Source organism: Narcine bancroftii, chromosome 10, assembly GCF_036971445.1.
Source record: "Narcine bancroftii isolate sNarBan1 chromosome 10, sNarBan1.hap1, whole genome shotgun sequence".
NCBI classification, from domain to species: domain Eukaryota; kingdom Metazoa; phylum Chordata; class Chondrichthyes; order Torpediniformes; family Narcinidae; genus Narcine; species Narcine bancroftii.
Window position 1 is genome coordinate 100545699 of NC_091478.1, and position 15887 is coordinate 100561585.

A 15887-nucleotide genomic window follows, 5' to 3' on the forward strand; every position below is an offset into this window, starting at 1 on the left:
AACTCAAAGATGAAGAGTTACTGTTGGAACTAAACAAAGGCAACATTATTTCACTAGGGCGAGGTTGATAATGATGGGAAAGAAACACTCCTTGAATCTGGTGGTGTGTGATCTCACACTGGTGAATCTTCTTCCTGCTGGGATGGGGGTGAAGAGCCTATGGCCAGGGTGGGATGAGTCTTATATTTTTTTTAAAATCACAATCACTGAAGATGCTGGAATCTTAAATGATTAAAGATAGACTGGAAGGACTTAACAGGTTAGGCAGCATCCAGAGAAAGAAGCAGACAAAAATCTTTATTGATCATGTCCTAATTCAAAACTGGCCACTTCTCTCCATGGAAGCTGCCTGACCTGCTGAGTTCCCCCCTCCACGTCCCCAGCCTCCCTCTGTATTTTAATATCGGAAGCAGTGGGGAAGTGGAGATGGAGTCAATGAAGGGGAGGGGGTCTCATTCACATCTCTGCAGTTCCCGGTGGTTCCGGGTGGTGCAGTTCGTGTACCAGATGTCCTGACGCGATACTGTTGATGCTAGACGTTGTTTGAGGGCTGCAAGCTACTGAGGGTTTCTGCATAACTGAGCCTTTCAGGGACTCTCTGAGCCGAACATTCAGCCCTCAGCGCTGATAGCAAACTACGGAAAAGAATTCATTCTTCCTTATTAAAGAAACTAAATGTCTAAAGGAGATTAGGGTGAGGAACAGCAGCTCCTTCCCTTTGTTCCCTCCTCTCAGTTATTTCTTGGACAGATATGCTTCCACTGATTTCAGCTTTCTCGATGAGATTCCCACCTTGAACTGGTTGGCATGTTTATGGGGTGCTTAGCCTGCACACAGTTACACCGTGGAGTCACACATGCATTGCACATGTTGTGTGAAGGGACCAGCTGTGTTCCATCACTATGTCAGCCAGTTTAGGTTACAAATGCCCAGCAGGTGGCCCCATGGGGAGGTTCATCACAGAACAAAGAAGGACGAGGAACACCACACACCCTGAACCGAATAATCTTTCCTTTGAGTTGTTGTGGTTTGCTTCGAGCTCACCTTCACATATTATGTGCAGTAAAAATGTCAAAGTTACTACCATACTTTAGGTCAGTACCCAAAGCCTTTGGGATCTGTGCAATATGCAAACATGCTGAAGAAATGCAGCAGGTCATGCAGCATCCATTGGAACGAAGAGGTAATTAATGTTTGGGGCCTGGGCCCTTCGTCAGGTATAAGCATAAAGAAGCAGGCGCATGAAGGGGTGAGGAGGAGAGGGAAGGAAGGAAGAAGGGACAGGGGATGAGCAGGTAAGAGGTCATAGGTGGAGACAGATGGGAGGGTAGAAGAGAAAAACAAAAGTTGAGAAGTGATTGGGGAATGGGGTGCTCTCTGATAAGGGAATGAGGTGGGGAGCTGAATGACTGAGAAATAAGGAAACACGGTGGAGGGGGGGTTAATGGGAATTGGAGAAGTCGATGTCAATGGCATCTGGTTGGAGAGTGTCCAAATGGAAGTGTTGTTCCTCCAGTGTGCCTTAGCCTCAATTTGGCAGTGGTTGAGGCCGTAAACGGGGCACGTCGGTCTGGGAATGGTGTGTGGAATTTGATTGAAGCACTTGCAATTTTGAAGGAAATTGTAACAGTGGAAATTGTATCAGTGCTGGGAGTGGGTTAATTGGCAAAGAAAACCAAAGGTGACACAATGAGTAAAGAAAATGTTTGCAGAATACTGGACAGGTTCACAGAACAAGTTGTTGTTTTACACTGCCTGGAAGGGTGGTGAGAGCAAATCCAAAACTGAAGTGTACATTGGAAAGATTGCAAAAGTCCTGTGGCCTGAAGCCACATCAGGAGCACTGATGTAGTGGAGGAGTTTGGAGGAGATGCATGTGAAACTCTATCTCTAGTTAGTTGTTACTGGGGGTGGGGGGGGGGCAGTGGAGAGATATAGGGACAAGTAGTGTACCTACTGCAGCTACAGTGAGGGGGTGGAAGGGTGAGTGGGGACGGAAGAGCAGATCACAAAATAAAGGAACAGAAGTAGGCCACTTGGCCCATCGAGTCTGTTCCGCAACTCTACCCTAAGTTGAACGATGCTCACACCTAGTTCCAATTGCCAGCCTTTTACCCATATTCCCTGCTGCCCCAACCAATTAGACACCAGTTATATGAATGGTGGGAGTCCCACGTTCCTCCGGCATTTTTGTGTCCTTACAACAATCACAGTATCTGCAGTCTGTGTTTCACATGATTAGTCATGGGATAAATATTGGAGAACTTCTATGCTCTTCTTTGAAGCAGAGCTATTGGATGTCAAGTTGCACCAGAGAGGACAGGAAGGGGATTCAATTTAATGTTTCATTCTCTGTGGGGCATTAAGGTTTGTCAGCCTTGATGTTGTACTCGGAAGGGGGTAATTGAACCCTATGACCTTCAGATGGAAAAGCTCCTGAAGTCACAGATGGCTATAAAATTGCATGTTTAGTGAACAAAAGTATCCTGCTGTTAACACGAGCAAATGGGGAAAAAAATCTGTATGAGGCAGTAAGTTTGCAAAAGAGAAAAAAATCTGTAAAGATACATGAAACTACCAGAGCTAAAAATAAATTAAGGTAATTCAAGGTGTGAGAGATGCGGTAAGGATGTGGGGAGGGGAGAGGGCTAAGCAGACTGAAGCATGAAAGGACAATGTTGATGCCAGAGCTCAGACACTCCACCAACGTCACCACTTCCCTATAAATGCAGGTTGTAGTGTGCAAACAGTCAATGCCTCCCTGGGCTTGCAGCCCCTGCATCCTGGTTTACATTCTTCTGCTGACTTCTCAGGGAAGTTTCTCTGCCTTCAGGATTGCTGTCTGGATATTTAGGATTTCACTATGGCAGGAGCAAAACTCCTCTGGTTTGCTTTTCTCTGTGTTGCAATGATGTCCATGGCCACAGCTCAGTCATCCAGGTCCAAATCAAAAACAGGCAAAGGTAACAAAGTCTCCTTCTATGGGGGTGGGGGGGTTTTGTGTGTGTGTGTGTGTGTGTGTGTGTGTGTGTGTGTGTGTGTGTGTGTGTGTGTGTGTGTGTGTGTGTGTGTGTGTGTGTGTGTGTGTGTGTGTGTGTGTGTGTGTGTGTGTGTGTGTGTGTGTGTGTGAGAATATGCACAAAGGGAAAGCTTTGTCTATTCAAGAACTGCATGCAGTTCTGATTCCAACTAGAAAATATACAGTGAAGGAGGAGAAAGAAATCCTGAATTAGAAGTCATGATTTTTTAAGAAAGTTTTCTGGTACCAAAGAATTGAAGATATTCTTCACATTATGCAGTGAAGATTCTGCACCTTTTAGTAGAATGGCTTTGAACCTCAATCATCTAAGCTGCCTTGTTTTAGAATGAAGGTTTCCCTGAGTCCAGACTGCTACAATGCTTTTCTCAGCCTGTGTCGACTGAAAATGACCCTCAACTTAAAAGCCGTGAGTGAACAGACGGAAAAGTTGGGTTAGTTTTGTTATTGCCAAATTCTGGTATGTCTCAATGCTCTCATACTTTTCAATATCAGTTTCTAGAGATTAGTTTCTCACAAACTTTCTCCCAAACTTTCTTCAGAGACAAACGCATAATTAATTGCACTGGGAGCGTAGCTGTGCAAATAATTCTGACGCAAAGTCCACAGACTGTACAACAGGCCTTAATTACCTTAAACTTTGTACAGCAGTCTTAGTGCTTTTGCTGGCTCCATGTTTGACTGTCCCCCGAAGGGGCCAGCTCAAGTCTTTATATGGATTGGTGATTGACAGCCAGCAGGTGGGGCCAGCCTCCCAGGTTGCTTACCTGCAGGTAGAGTGGTTGCCAGTAGGAATTTGGCCAGTGTAATGGTTGTATCACCACATGCATGTATCTCCTCTGTCCTGATTCCAAAGCCAGTATATTATTGTTAATGTATGGAGACCAAATCAACACACAATACTTCCTCCATCATCCCAATAATGGCTAACTTTGAGCAGCAAAGCCTGATAGGACGTTCTTCTTTATGTTGCATCAATAGCAGAGATTCTTCTGCACATCCAGATTTGTTGGTTCCTCTGTGGTTCATTGTTTGTGCTCAAGTGCCCAGGCTTACATTTTCTCTCATTATATTACATCGTCCATCTTCTTGACACATCATAAGGCTCACCAGGTTGATTCTGGAACTGAAGGGTTAGCTTGTAGGGAGAGATTGAGTAGCCTCGGACTATACTCACGGTGGGGGGGGGGGGGGGGAGATCTTATAAACACATTATAAACACAGTGGAGAGAGTGCAGAGAAGATTTACCAGAATGTTACCTGGGTTTAAGCATCTAGAGTACAGGGAGAGATTGGGCAGATTAGGTCTTTATTCTTTGGAGCGTAGAAGGTTGAGAGGGGATTTGATAGAGGTATTTAAGATTATGAAAGGGATAGACAGAGTGGATGTGGATAGACTATTTCCATTAAGAGTAGGAGAGATTGAAACAAGAGGACATGAGTTAAGAGTTAAGGGGCAGAGGTTTAGAGGTAACATGAGGGGGAACTTCTTTACTCAGAGAGTGGTAGCGGTGTGGAATGAGCTTCCGGGAGAAATAGTGGCGGCGGAGTCAATTTTATTATTTAAGAAAAAACTGGACAGGTATATGGATGAGAAGAAGATGGAGGGTTATGGTCATTGTGCAGGTAGGTGGGACTAGAGAGGAGTGTTTGGTTCGGTGCGGACTAGGAGGGCCTAATGGCCTGTTTCCGTGCTGTAATTGTTATGTTATGTTATTAAAAATAATGCAAGGAATAGATAAGATTGAAGCAGGAGGTTGTTTTCACTGGCTAGTGAGAGCAGAACGAGGGGACATTTTTAAATTTAATTAAAAAAAATTAGACATATTGCACTGTAACAGCCCAATTCGGCCCTATTGCCACCCAATTTACATCCCATTAACCTATAACCCCGGTACGTTTTGAAGGGTGGGAGGAAACCGGAGCCCCTGGAGAAAACCCATGGAGAGGATGTGCAAACTCCTTACAGACAGCGCTGGATTTGAACCCCAGTCCTGATTGCTGGTACTGTAAAGGCGTTGCTCTAATCAATTGTCTGCCCTAATGGCCTCAAGATCTGGGGGAGTGGAGCTGAGGAAGAATTGCTTCTCCCAGAGAGTAATGAATCTGTTGAATATTTTGCCCAATGAAGCATTTGGGGCTGTCTCATTAAATACATTTAAGGCATAGACAGGTTGGTTTTTGAAGAGAAGGGAAGTTAAGGGTGATGATAAACAGACAGGTAGATGGAGCTGAGTCCACAGCTAGATCAGCCACAATCATATTGAATGGCAGAGCAGGCTCAATGAGCCAAATAGAACCATAGAACATAACATAACAGCAGAGAAAACAGGACCTTTGGCCCTTCTAATCTGTGCCAAACCATTATTCTGCCTAGTCCCACTGACATGCACCCAATCCATAGCCTTTGTACCTGTGTCCAGACCAATGTACCTGTCCAAAGTTTTCTTAAATATGAAAGTGAAAATTGACCCCACATTCAACATTTCAACTGACAGCTTGTTCCATACTCCCACCACTAATGTCCCCCCCGAAACTTTTCCCCTTTCACCTTTAACCCATGTCCTCTGGTTTGCATCTCACCTAATGTCAGTGGAAAAAGCGTACTTGCATTTACTCTGTCTATACTACTTATAATTTTGTAGAAGTCTATCAAATCTTCCTTCATTTTCCAACGATCCAGGGAATAAAGTCCTAAACTATTTAACCTTTCCCTGTAACTCGGTTCCTGAAGTTTGGGCAACATCGTAGAACTCTTCTCTGCCCTCTTTCAATCTTACTGTTATCTTTCTTGTAGTTAGGTGACCAAAACTGCACATGATATTCCAAATTTAGCCTTGTACAACTTTACCATAACTCAATAATTTGAGAATAATATGCCATAGCTCTCTTTACAACCCTATCTACCTGTGTCACCACTTACAGGGAATTACATATCTGTATTCCTGATCCCTCTGTTCTACCTCACTCCTCAGTCCCCTACCATTTACAGTGTACATCCTACCTTGGTTTGTCCTTCCAAAATGTAATACCTCACACTTATCTGCATTAAATTCTATCTGCCAATTTTCAGCCCATGTTTTCAGCTGGTCCAAATCCCTCTGCAAGCTTTGAAATCCTTCCTCACTGATTTCAGTAGTAGCAGGCTCTTATGTCCTTACCAATGTGCTTAACAACTTGTGAACAATTTATTGAGTGTTCTCAAAGCTTGCATTAAAATGCAGGCTTTGTAAAGACTGGGGTTGGCTTGGATCAAGTATCCAGTAAATTGAGTGATATTCAGTCAACAAATAACAACAGCCCCAAAGTGAATTAAAAAATGGATGGGGAACAGAACACAGAACAGGGAATAGCCATACTTTCTGGATAGCTTCAAACTTTTAAAAAAAAATACAGAAAATGCTAGAAATATTCAGAGGGTCAATTTTGACATTTAAGGAAACAGATATGGAGAAGTGTCTGGATGGGAAGGATATGGATGGATATGATCCAGATGCAAGTCAGTGAGACAAGATAGATGGGCTGCGCTGTAATGTTAAAACACACCCAAATGCTGGAACAACTCAGCCAGTGTTTCAATGTCCATAGGATTTGACAAAGATAGATTGCTGATGTTTTGGGCCTGAGCCCTTCAAGGAATAAGCAGAATGAACCAATTTCAGAATTCAGACAATGACGGCTGGGGGAGGAATCTAGATCAGCAAAAGGTGTTAATTGGATATGATAAGGTGAGAATTGATTATGCTTGTGTGAAAGGAGACAGGGTAAAGGGAGAGCTAGAGCTGGGGAAAGGTGTCAGGGGAAGAAATGAGGAGGGGTGTTTTAACAAAAACCAGAGGTCGCTATTAATGGCATCCGGTCGGAGGGTGCCCAGTCGGAAGATGAAGTGTCATTTCTCCAATTTCCTCCAGTCTGCCAGTGCATGAGACCATGTTCAGACATGTCAGCAAGGGAATGAAATGGGGAATTGAAATGGGTGGCCACAGGGAGATCCACACTATTGCAGCAGACAGAGCCAAGGTACTCAACAAAGTGATCTCCCAGCCTCTCCGATGTTGAGGAGACCACAGCGGGAACACTGGATGTAGTAGATGACCCCTGCAGGTTCACAAGTGAAATGTTGCTTCACTTGGAAGGACTGTAATATTCTATGGTTTTATGGTTAAGCAATTATGTACAGGGAGAGTCAGAGGCCAACATTTCAGGTTGAAAACTCTGGATCAGATTGGTCCCAATCAACACTTTATATTTTCGTGTTAGATTTATATCATCTTCACTTATAAAGTTTTTGTACTGATCTGAAATTGATTCAGGGCTGCAAAGGGAAGAGAGTAAGGACTTTATCAAAAGTCAAGGCGTTTTTCAATCTGTACTGAGAATAACCACGCCAGCAGTGCGAGTATAAGACACCTTTAATAAACTAATATGTCCACTAAGAGGGTCTTGTCTCTCTGCAAGACGAACCTGGAAGGCGAGACTGTAGCTCTGGACTGCTTTATAGACAAGGTTACTGGGATGTCTCCTGGTGACCTAGTGGTGTAATTACATATCGCCACACCCTCAAGCTTACTGAGACTTTATATCATGCACTGCCAGACAGAGACTACCTGCAAATTGGAGGAACAACACCTTGTATTCTGCCTGGGCCCTCTCCAACTACATTGCATTAAATCTGGTTTCTGTTGCCCCAAACACCCATGCCCCCAATCTTTCCCCTTCGCCTCTCCCTACGTCTCCTTTCCTCTCTCTCTCTTTCCCTTTGCGTCTGTCTCTTTTCCTCCAGCTCTGCATTCACAGAGCCATTCTCCCCAGATGTATTCCATACTTTTCATCTCCTGCCCAGGACCTGTGCTCCTCCCCCTGTCCTTCTATCCCTCCTCCCCCTGCCCTTTCCTTCCTTCCTTCCCACCCCCCCCATCCTTTTTATTCAGGCCCCTGCTGCCATTTTCTCATACCTTGAAGAAGGGCTCAGGCCTAAAACTTTGGTTAGATATCTTTGTCTCTTCTGGACGCTGCCTGATCTGCTGAGCTCCTCCAGCAATTTTGTGCTTTTACTACAATCACAGCATCTGTAGACTTTCAAGCTCCACTCCCTTCAGAGATGCATTTGTACAAGTATGAATGGTGTCAATACTTTAATTTATATTTGTTGCTTGTTGTTACGTGTAGTTGGATCAAACAGGAATGCCATTGTGTGTCTATATATTATGCTTATGTAGATGACAATAAACCATTCATTCCAACATCTGGCTAACCCTGTGTGTGTGTGTGTGTGTGTGTGTGTGTGTGTGTGTGTGAGACCTGTGGTGAGAGGGCTCCATCTAGTGGAGCTACACATGAATTGATTTTGTGGATGTTATGTTGGATGCAGAGGCTGTAGTGGCGTAGTAGGTGAGGACAAGGGGAATCTTGTCCTTGTGTCTGGGGATGGAGGGAGTCAAGGCATATGTAAGGTACATGGAGGATATGCTGGTGAGAGTTCAATGAACACTGCCGGACTACGCTGAGTTTTGCCTATTAAATGAACCTAATGATTTACAGGCTGAGAAATTCTGCCCTGAGCAGTCCATAGGCCTAACAATCCATACTGGCAGGTGCATGTTTTATACGCTGACCAACAACTGCAAACTTCTGTTGTGCCTACTAAGCCCAAATTCATGCCTTGCTAAGTCCACACAGAGGTTTGTTTTCTCCTCTTGCTACACCAATGATGCTACTGTGAAGGCTTAGGGTCAGTAACTTCTGAGAGGGTCCTTGGGATCCAGGGCGAGGTGGGGATTTAATGAATAAGGGAGAGATTGCCATTGTTATTACCTGTTGGGGCATTAAAAACTGTGTTGTTATCAGAGGAGAAAGTTTATAAACTTAAAATCTGCTGCTTGTTTATATTACATAGCCCTCTATTTCCTGCACATCCAAGAAGCAGCCAAACCTCACAAAGGACCCCCATCACCCAGGTCACAACCTCTTCTCACTGCTCACTGAAAACCAGCCCCACTTGGTTCAAGAAAAGTTTCTTTCCATCAGCTATGAGATACTCGGGCCTCTCCTTGGTTCGCGAAGCATGGACTGTCTGCTCTATTGCAAGTCACTTTTTTGGACTGGGATCAGAATATTTATATTTAATATAATATTTATTATATTTCTTGTGCATTTACTGTCTCATTTAATTCAATTAGTTTAACATTATAAGTCGCTTTCAGGTGGCCAGAATACCCCAACGTAAAGCAGCCGAATGCGGCTGTTGGGAGGCCACCTGAAAGCGGAGAACCCTGACCGAGGAGTACTTACCCAACCCTCCTCGGGTAGGTGTATTCTCCCCCTAGGTACCCGAAAGCGGGCAGGACTACGGCCACAGTGGACAGGAGCCAGCATTTGCTCCGCGGAGCCTCTCCCAGCTGCGGACTTATCAGGGTGTCAGAACAGTGCCTTCAACACTGCCAGCTGAATGTCACTTCGCACACACCTGCAGCTGGTTCTGGAGCTGCATTCTCCCGGCGATTCCACCTGAAAGCAGCTCTAGTTTATCTTTATAAGCACCTGTTCCAGCAGGTAATAATTTTGAAGCATTTATGCATTATACAATGTGTATGACAATAAATTCATTATTATAATTCATGTGTCCATCCAGTAGATTCTAAAATGCAACTATTGCATCTAATTCCACTAGAACTACTGGCAGCCCATTTCACCCTGTGTGGAAAAAAAACTTGTCCCTAACTTCTTTAAAATTTCCCTCCCATACCTTAAATGCATGTCCTCCAAAAGGTGATATTTTTCACCTGGAAATAAAATTCTGACCTTCCTTCCTAATCAACGTCTCTCATGATTTTATAAACTTTACTCTTTTATTTTCTTGTGAACGTTTTCAGCGCATAATATTGGAAGTGGTGACTTTCGGAGTGGTTACAGGTAGGTCAGCTTCACCATGAGTACGTGCTGGTAAATGGTATGTGCACTCACTGGGACTGTTCCTGCATTCTACGACCTTCACATTATGATTGCGTTAATGTTTGTTTGAGTAATGACAACGCTGTGGCTTTTGACATTTCTGGAAGATCACTGTCCTCAGCCCTGGATATTTATTCTTTGGAAGATTTTGCAGAAAATCTGAAACATGTTCTTCATTATATTCTGGTGAAAACACAGGGAAAGAAGATTTGAAGAAGGAGATCAATAAACTGTGGAGGGAAGTCAACTTGCTGAAGGAAATGCAGGCACTGCAGACTGGTAAGCAATCAAACTGAAGAGGGATGGGGTGGTATCAGGTTCAGCACCCTTGCCAATACCAACATGCTCATCTCACCATGGTGCAGTTATTGACAATCTTGGAACTACCTTCTGCCCATCCTGATACTAACTTCCACCAATTCATCTGGTACATCTAACGCTCCTGATTCCACGACCACCAGTCTATCTGGTAAGGCCATAAGACATAGAAGCAGAAAATGGCTATTCAGTGCATCGAGTCTGTCCTGCCATTTAATTCTGAGCTAATTCATTAACTGCCTGGCCTTCTTCCCATCTCCTATTGGTGCCCTGGCGAATCAAGACATATCAATCCCTGCCTGAAATATATCCCATGACTTAGCCTCCACAACCGCCTGTGGCAACAAGTTCCACAGATTTATCACCCTCTGACTGAAGAAATTCCTCCACATCTCCATTCTAAGCAGACAGCCTTCAGTCCTGAACTTGTGCTCTCTTATCCTAGACTCTCCCACCATGGAAAACAATTTTTCAACATCGCCTCTCAACATTCGAAATGTTTCATTGAGGTCTCCCCTTCATTCTCCTAAATTTCAATGAATACAGGCCAGGGACTGTCAAATATTCCTCTTATCTGATACAACTGCCCATCCTGATACCAACTACCATCAATCTATCTGGTACGACTGCCTGTCCTGATACTAACTACCACCAATTTATCTGCCACTCCTTGCACTAACTACCACGGCCTCCTCTGTAGAGCGCACCATCAATTAGGGTTCTGTTTCTCTCCCCAGTTTGCCTCAGAGGGACAAAAGTTCACAAGAAGTGTTACCTGGCATCAAAAGGTGCAAAGAGCTTCCACTCAGCTAATGAAGATTGTATTGCCCAAGGAGGCACGCTGAGCATCCCCCGAAACACTGACGAAAACAGCTCTCTCCGTAGCTATGCCAAGAAAAGCCTGACTGGGGTGAGGGACTTCTGGATTGGGGTCAACGATATGACCTCTGAGGGCAAGTTTGTTGATGTTAACGGAATGGCGATTAATTACCTCAACTGGGACCGGAGTGAGCCGCGAGGCGGAACCAGAGAAAATTGTGTGGCCGCGTCCATTGGCATTGGGAAATGGTCAGATGAAGTGTGTCGGAACGAGAAGAGATACATCTGTGAATACCTCATTCCTTAGTGCTGTCTCTCCTGGAATCCACTCCAGAGCAGTTCTGATCATTACCTTTTGGCATGTTGTTTTTCAATAGAAGGTGTTAAAATAAGTATCTGAATGGTCACACGGGGTTTGAATGACACCAGACAGTGGAGGGTAAAAATTAATGTAAAATTGCCAAGGCCAATGTTCTTTATCCAAGTGTCTTGCATTTCCATTTCAGCATCAAACTTGTCAGTGGGTCTGGAATCACAAGTGGGCCTGACAACATCATGACTTTAGTAATTTCATAATCATTATCGCTGACACTAGAGATAAACACAGAATCTGCAGATGCTGTGATTGTAGTAAAAACACACCATAAATGCTGGAAGAACTCCGCTCGTGTCAGTGTCCATAGCAGGCCTGAAACGTCTTTACCTCCTATGGACGCTTTGTTCCTCCAGCATTTACGGTGTGTTTTTACTATCACTTTTAATCCAGATTTATTTAGTTACCTGAATTTAAATTCCCAGTTTCCTTGGTGGGATTCCTATCTCATCTCTGCAATTTAACAGGCCATATTCTTGGCACTAACCTAGTAACCTTGTGCTACGATGACCTTGCTAAATACCTGTTGGATAGCATTCGGGACATAGAGTGGGGCTGCTCTTGCACGGTTGACAATATTTATGCTGAAATCCTCATTAATTTTCTATCCCTACAGTTTTAAGATTATCCATATTGGCCACAGAAAAGCCAAAGAATTGTTTGCTCTGATAAGAATTGGCTGATAGCAGTGTGACACTCTGATTGATTGGAGACTGGTCAAGCATTTGATCCTAATGCCACACTGCTAAGATTGCCTCAGTATTTACTACAATTTTAGCAGAACTCTTACCGTTAATTTTAAAGCTGCCATCTCTCTTTGAGGAAGGAATTACTATCTATGTAACTTATTATGTGTTTCCAGGCTAATTTTCAAACAGAACAATTTCAAAATCCCAAAGCTTTTCTTATTCCTTGTCAATACAACGATTCCATGTAGAATTACAAATGGAAAGCATTGATTTCCCTTCAAGACTTTGTCCACTTCCATCGTTTTGAAGTCCTCTATTTCAGAGATACCACACATAAGCTTACACCAAAGAAAGAGTGACAGAGTCTTACAGCACGGAAACAAGTTCCTTAGCCACCATGTTGTCATTGACCTTCAAACATCTTTGAACCTTCTAACCTGTCAACTCCCCTCAGATTCAGCTACTTGCTCACACACCAGAGACAGTGGCCAACTAGTTTACTAATCTGCGTTTCTCTGGGATATGGGAAGAAGTTGGGAGTCCCTGGTGGAAACGCCACCCAGTCACAGACTCCGCACGCACTTAGCATTGAACCTAAATTCCTGGACCTGTGAGGCAATATGCCCACCAGCTGCCCCATTACTGTGCAGAGTTATTTAAGAAAGTAATTGTAAAAGACAATGTTCCCAAGATTTTTCTCTTGACTGTCTCACAACACTTCTTGGGAGATTAATGTTAAGTTGCCGAAAGCTCCAAGATGCTCTCACAGAGTTGTCAACCAGCATTTGGAAGGAACACCCTCAACAGAAGAAATCGCCAGGCACAGGTCACTATTATTACCAACCCATCTTAACTCGTATACATTTACTGTGGCGATATATTTAATGTCAATGTCTGCCGTTTCTCATGGATATGTCTTTAGAAGCAAAGCCCTGGAACCATATATTCTGCTGTTGTCCATTACTCACTCCAAACATAAAACATACAATTTTCTTTTTATATATTTTTATGTTCTGAATCCTTGCAAACATTAAAGAAAAACCGTATTTGCAGGTCACATTTCTGCTTCGTATTAAGTGTTCAAGTGCTTTGCGATAAATTCTTATTGGATAACATTAATTTTATGCCTTGAAAGTTTGAATGTACAGTTCCTGGTTCAGAGGACCCCACTATAATTGCTCCTGCAAGACTCGCTGGTAACCAGTATCATCAAAAATGTCCTTTATCCCTTCTGGGTAATTTGCCATTGCCAAGGTATAAGGTTGTCCCTCCACTCTCTCTGTTCTCCAGGCAGACTACTTGCCTGGTAAGAATGAACCAATTTATTCGCAATTGTGTACATCACAGAGACATAGACAATTTCAGGCAGAACTGAGCCCTTCAGCCCATTTTTCCCATGCCTACCATCAAGTACCCATTATCAGAAACTGTTGACATCTGTTTCTCTTGATTCAAGTGCTTGGCTCCATACTTCATTGTGAGAGTCTGTGCCTATACCATCCATTCAGACACAATGTTTCAGATTCCATCCATGCTCTGGGAGAAAAGCACCATCCATTATTCTTATCCATGGCCTATTGATTTTGGAACCTCTGCAGTGAGGTAAAAGTTTCCTGCTGTCTACCCTTTTTTTGCCTTTTATAATTTTGTACACCTCAGACAGGTCCACTCTCAGCTCCCTCTAGTCCAAGTAAAACTAACCAGCCTTTCCTAAAAACAGAACTGTTCCATCTCAGACAATGCCCTGGTGATCTTCTCTGTGCCTGGTTAACCTTCACTGCATCTGGTTAATCTTCACCATGCCTGGTTATTTTCCACCATGCCTGATTAATCTTCACTGTGCCTGGTTAATCTTCACTGCACCTGATTAATCGTTACTGTGCCTGGTTAATCTTCACTACTCCTGATTAATCTTTACTGCGCTTGATGAATGTTTACCACTCTTGGTCAATCTTCACCCCTTTTAGCGAATCTTCACTGCGCCTGGTTAATCGTAACTGCAAGTGGTAAATCTTCACTGAACTTTATGAATTTTACTACTCTTGGCGAATCTTCACCGAGCCTGGTGATTCTTCATTGCACCTGGTGATTCTTCACAATGCCTGGTAAATCTTCACTGCACCTGGAAAATCTTCACTGGGACTGGTGATACTTTATTGGACCTGGTGAATCTTCATTTCACCTCTCCAGTGTAAGCACATCCTTCCTTATAGTGTGGAGACCAGGACTGCACATAGTACTCCATCAGTGGCCTCAACAAACCTTCTAATGTTGTTCCATTGCCTTCCTGGTCTTGCATTCTGACCTCTGCTAATAAAGGCAGCAATCCTGCATGTCTCCTTCATGATCTTATCTACTTGGACAACAAGGTCCCTCTTTTAGATGAACACACGGCTCAGAGATTGTGAGAGCATGTTCATGTGTTATGATGCAACATCTGGAGTTCAGCATTCTTTCTTCTTTTCTTTGGCTTGGCTTCACGGACGAAGATTTATGGAGGGGGTAAAAAGTCCACGTCAGCTGCAGGCTCGATCATGCAAAATATCATTGATTTGTAATGCACACCCACTCTCTCCCCTCTCTGTTCCTATCTGGCCTTTATCCCTCCCATACATGGTTGTACGTATCTCCTTTCTTCAGCAGTGCGTCCACCTTCACCCTCCCCTTCCCTCTCCTGGATTCCATTCGTCTGCTTTCACTCCCCTGCCTCTGTCCTGACCTCCGCTTGTCCTGTCCCCATCAGTCTGTCATCCTTCTCCCCTCCTCAGGTCTCCTATCACCTACTGACCCCTCCCACTCTCTTCTTTTACACTACCTGTCTTCCCTCTCCTTTCCTAGTCCTGAAATCTGAATCAATGAAACCATCCCACCATGGATGCTACCTTGACCTATTGAATTCTTCCAGAGTTTCATTTTTTTTTTGCTGGGACCTACTCTGACAAGGCCCAACTGCTTCTGCATTTGCAACATTATACAATGACAATTCTGACAACTCTTCAAGGGATGCACGTCCAGCACTGGATACACCTCCTTTGTTACACCAACTCCCATACTCTGCAGGTTCTAGCTCTCCCAAGCAACCCAACCCTCGCTGTTTTGTCCATGATGCCTCATTTTTGCTCCTGAGCTTGCCACTTACCGAGTGCTCGGTTCTACGAGCCAACATCCCTTGTACAGACTGGTTGGCCATTCACCTAACAAAGTGTCCAAAGTCAGGCTTTGAGAAGAAGGAACTGGCAGTGTATTTTGGATTACTTGAATCTTGAAGCATTTTGAGCAGATGTGCAATAGTTTTTAGATTTCAACGAGGAGGGAGAGTGGAGTGGAAGAGAGAATTAGTGAGGAATTCCCAGAACTTTACCTGTTCACTTCATCAATGTCCCTCACTGCTCCCATCAATATTGTTGATTGTAAGAAATACTCAGTGGGTCGAACAGCATTACTGGGAGAAATAGAATGGCTAAGGTTTGCGTCAGAACCCTTCATCACATCTGAGAGTGCGGAGGGGAGGTAGTCGGGTTGAGGAAGGGGTTGGACAAGGATCAGTAGGGGATTGGTGAATCCCGGAGGGTTGAAGATAGATTGGGTAAGGGGTGGATTTGGAAGTTGGAGGTAGTTGAGTGGCAGGTGCCAGACAAAGAGAGAGGCAAGAGAACTAAGGGGTTAGGTGGGAGAAGATGAGTCATACAGGGAGAAGTGG

At 43.9% G+C, this 15887-nt stretch overlaps 1 protein-coding gene across 1 annotated transcript; it reads left to right on the forward strand.

Moving 5' to 3' along the window:
• Positions 1–2777: 2777 nt before the first annotated feature.
• On the forward strand, positions 2778–13293 carry clec3a (C-type lectin domain family 3, member A). Its single transcript, XM_069902079.1, has 3 exons — positions 2778–2963; positions 10187–10267; positions 11044–13293. Exons 1-3 carry the CDS (start codon positions 2864–2866, stop codon positions 11430–11432), a joined length of 570 nt encoding a protein of 189 aa, XP_069758180.1. The 5' UTR covers positions 2778–2863; the 3' UTR covers positions 11433–13293.
• Positions 13294–15887: the final 2594 nt, after the last annotated feature.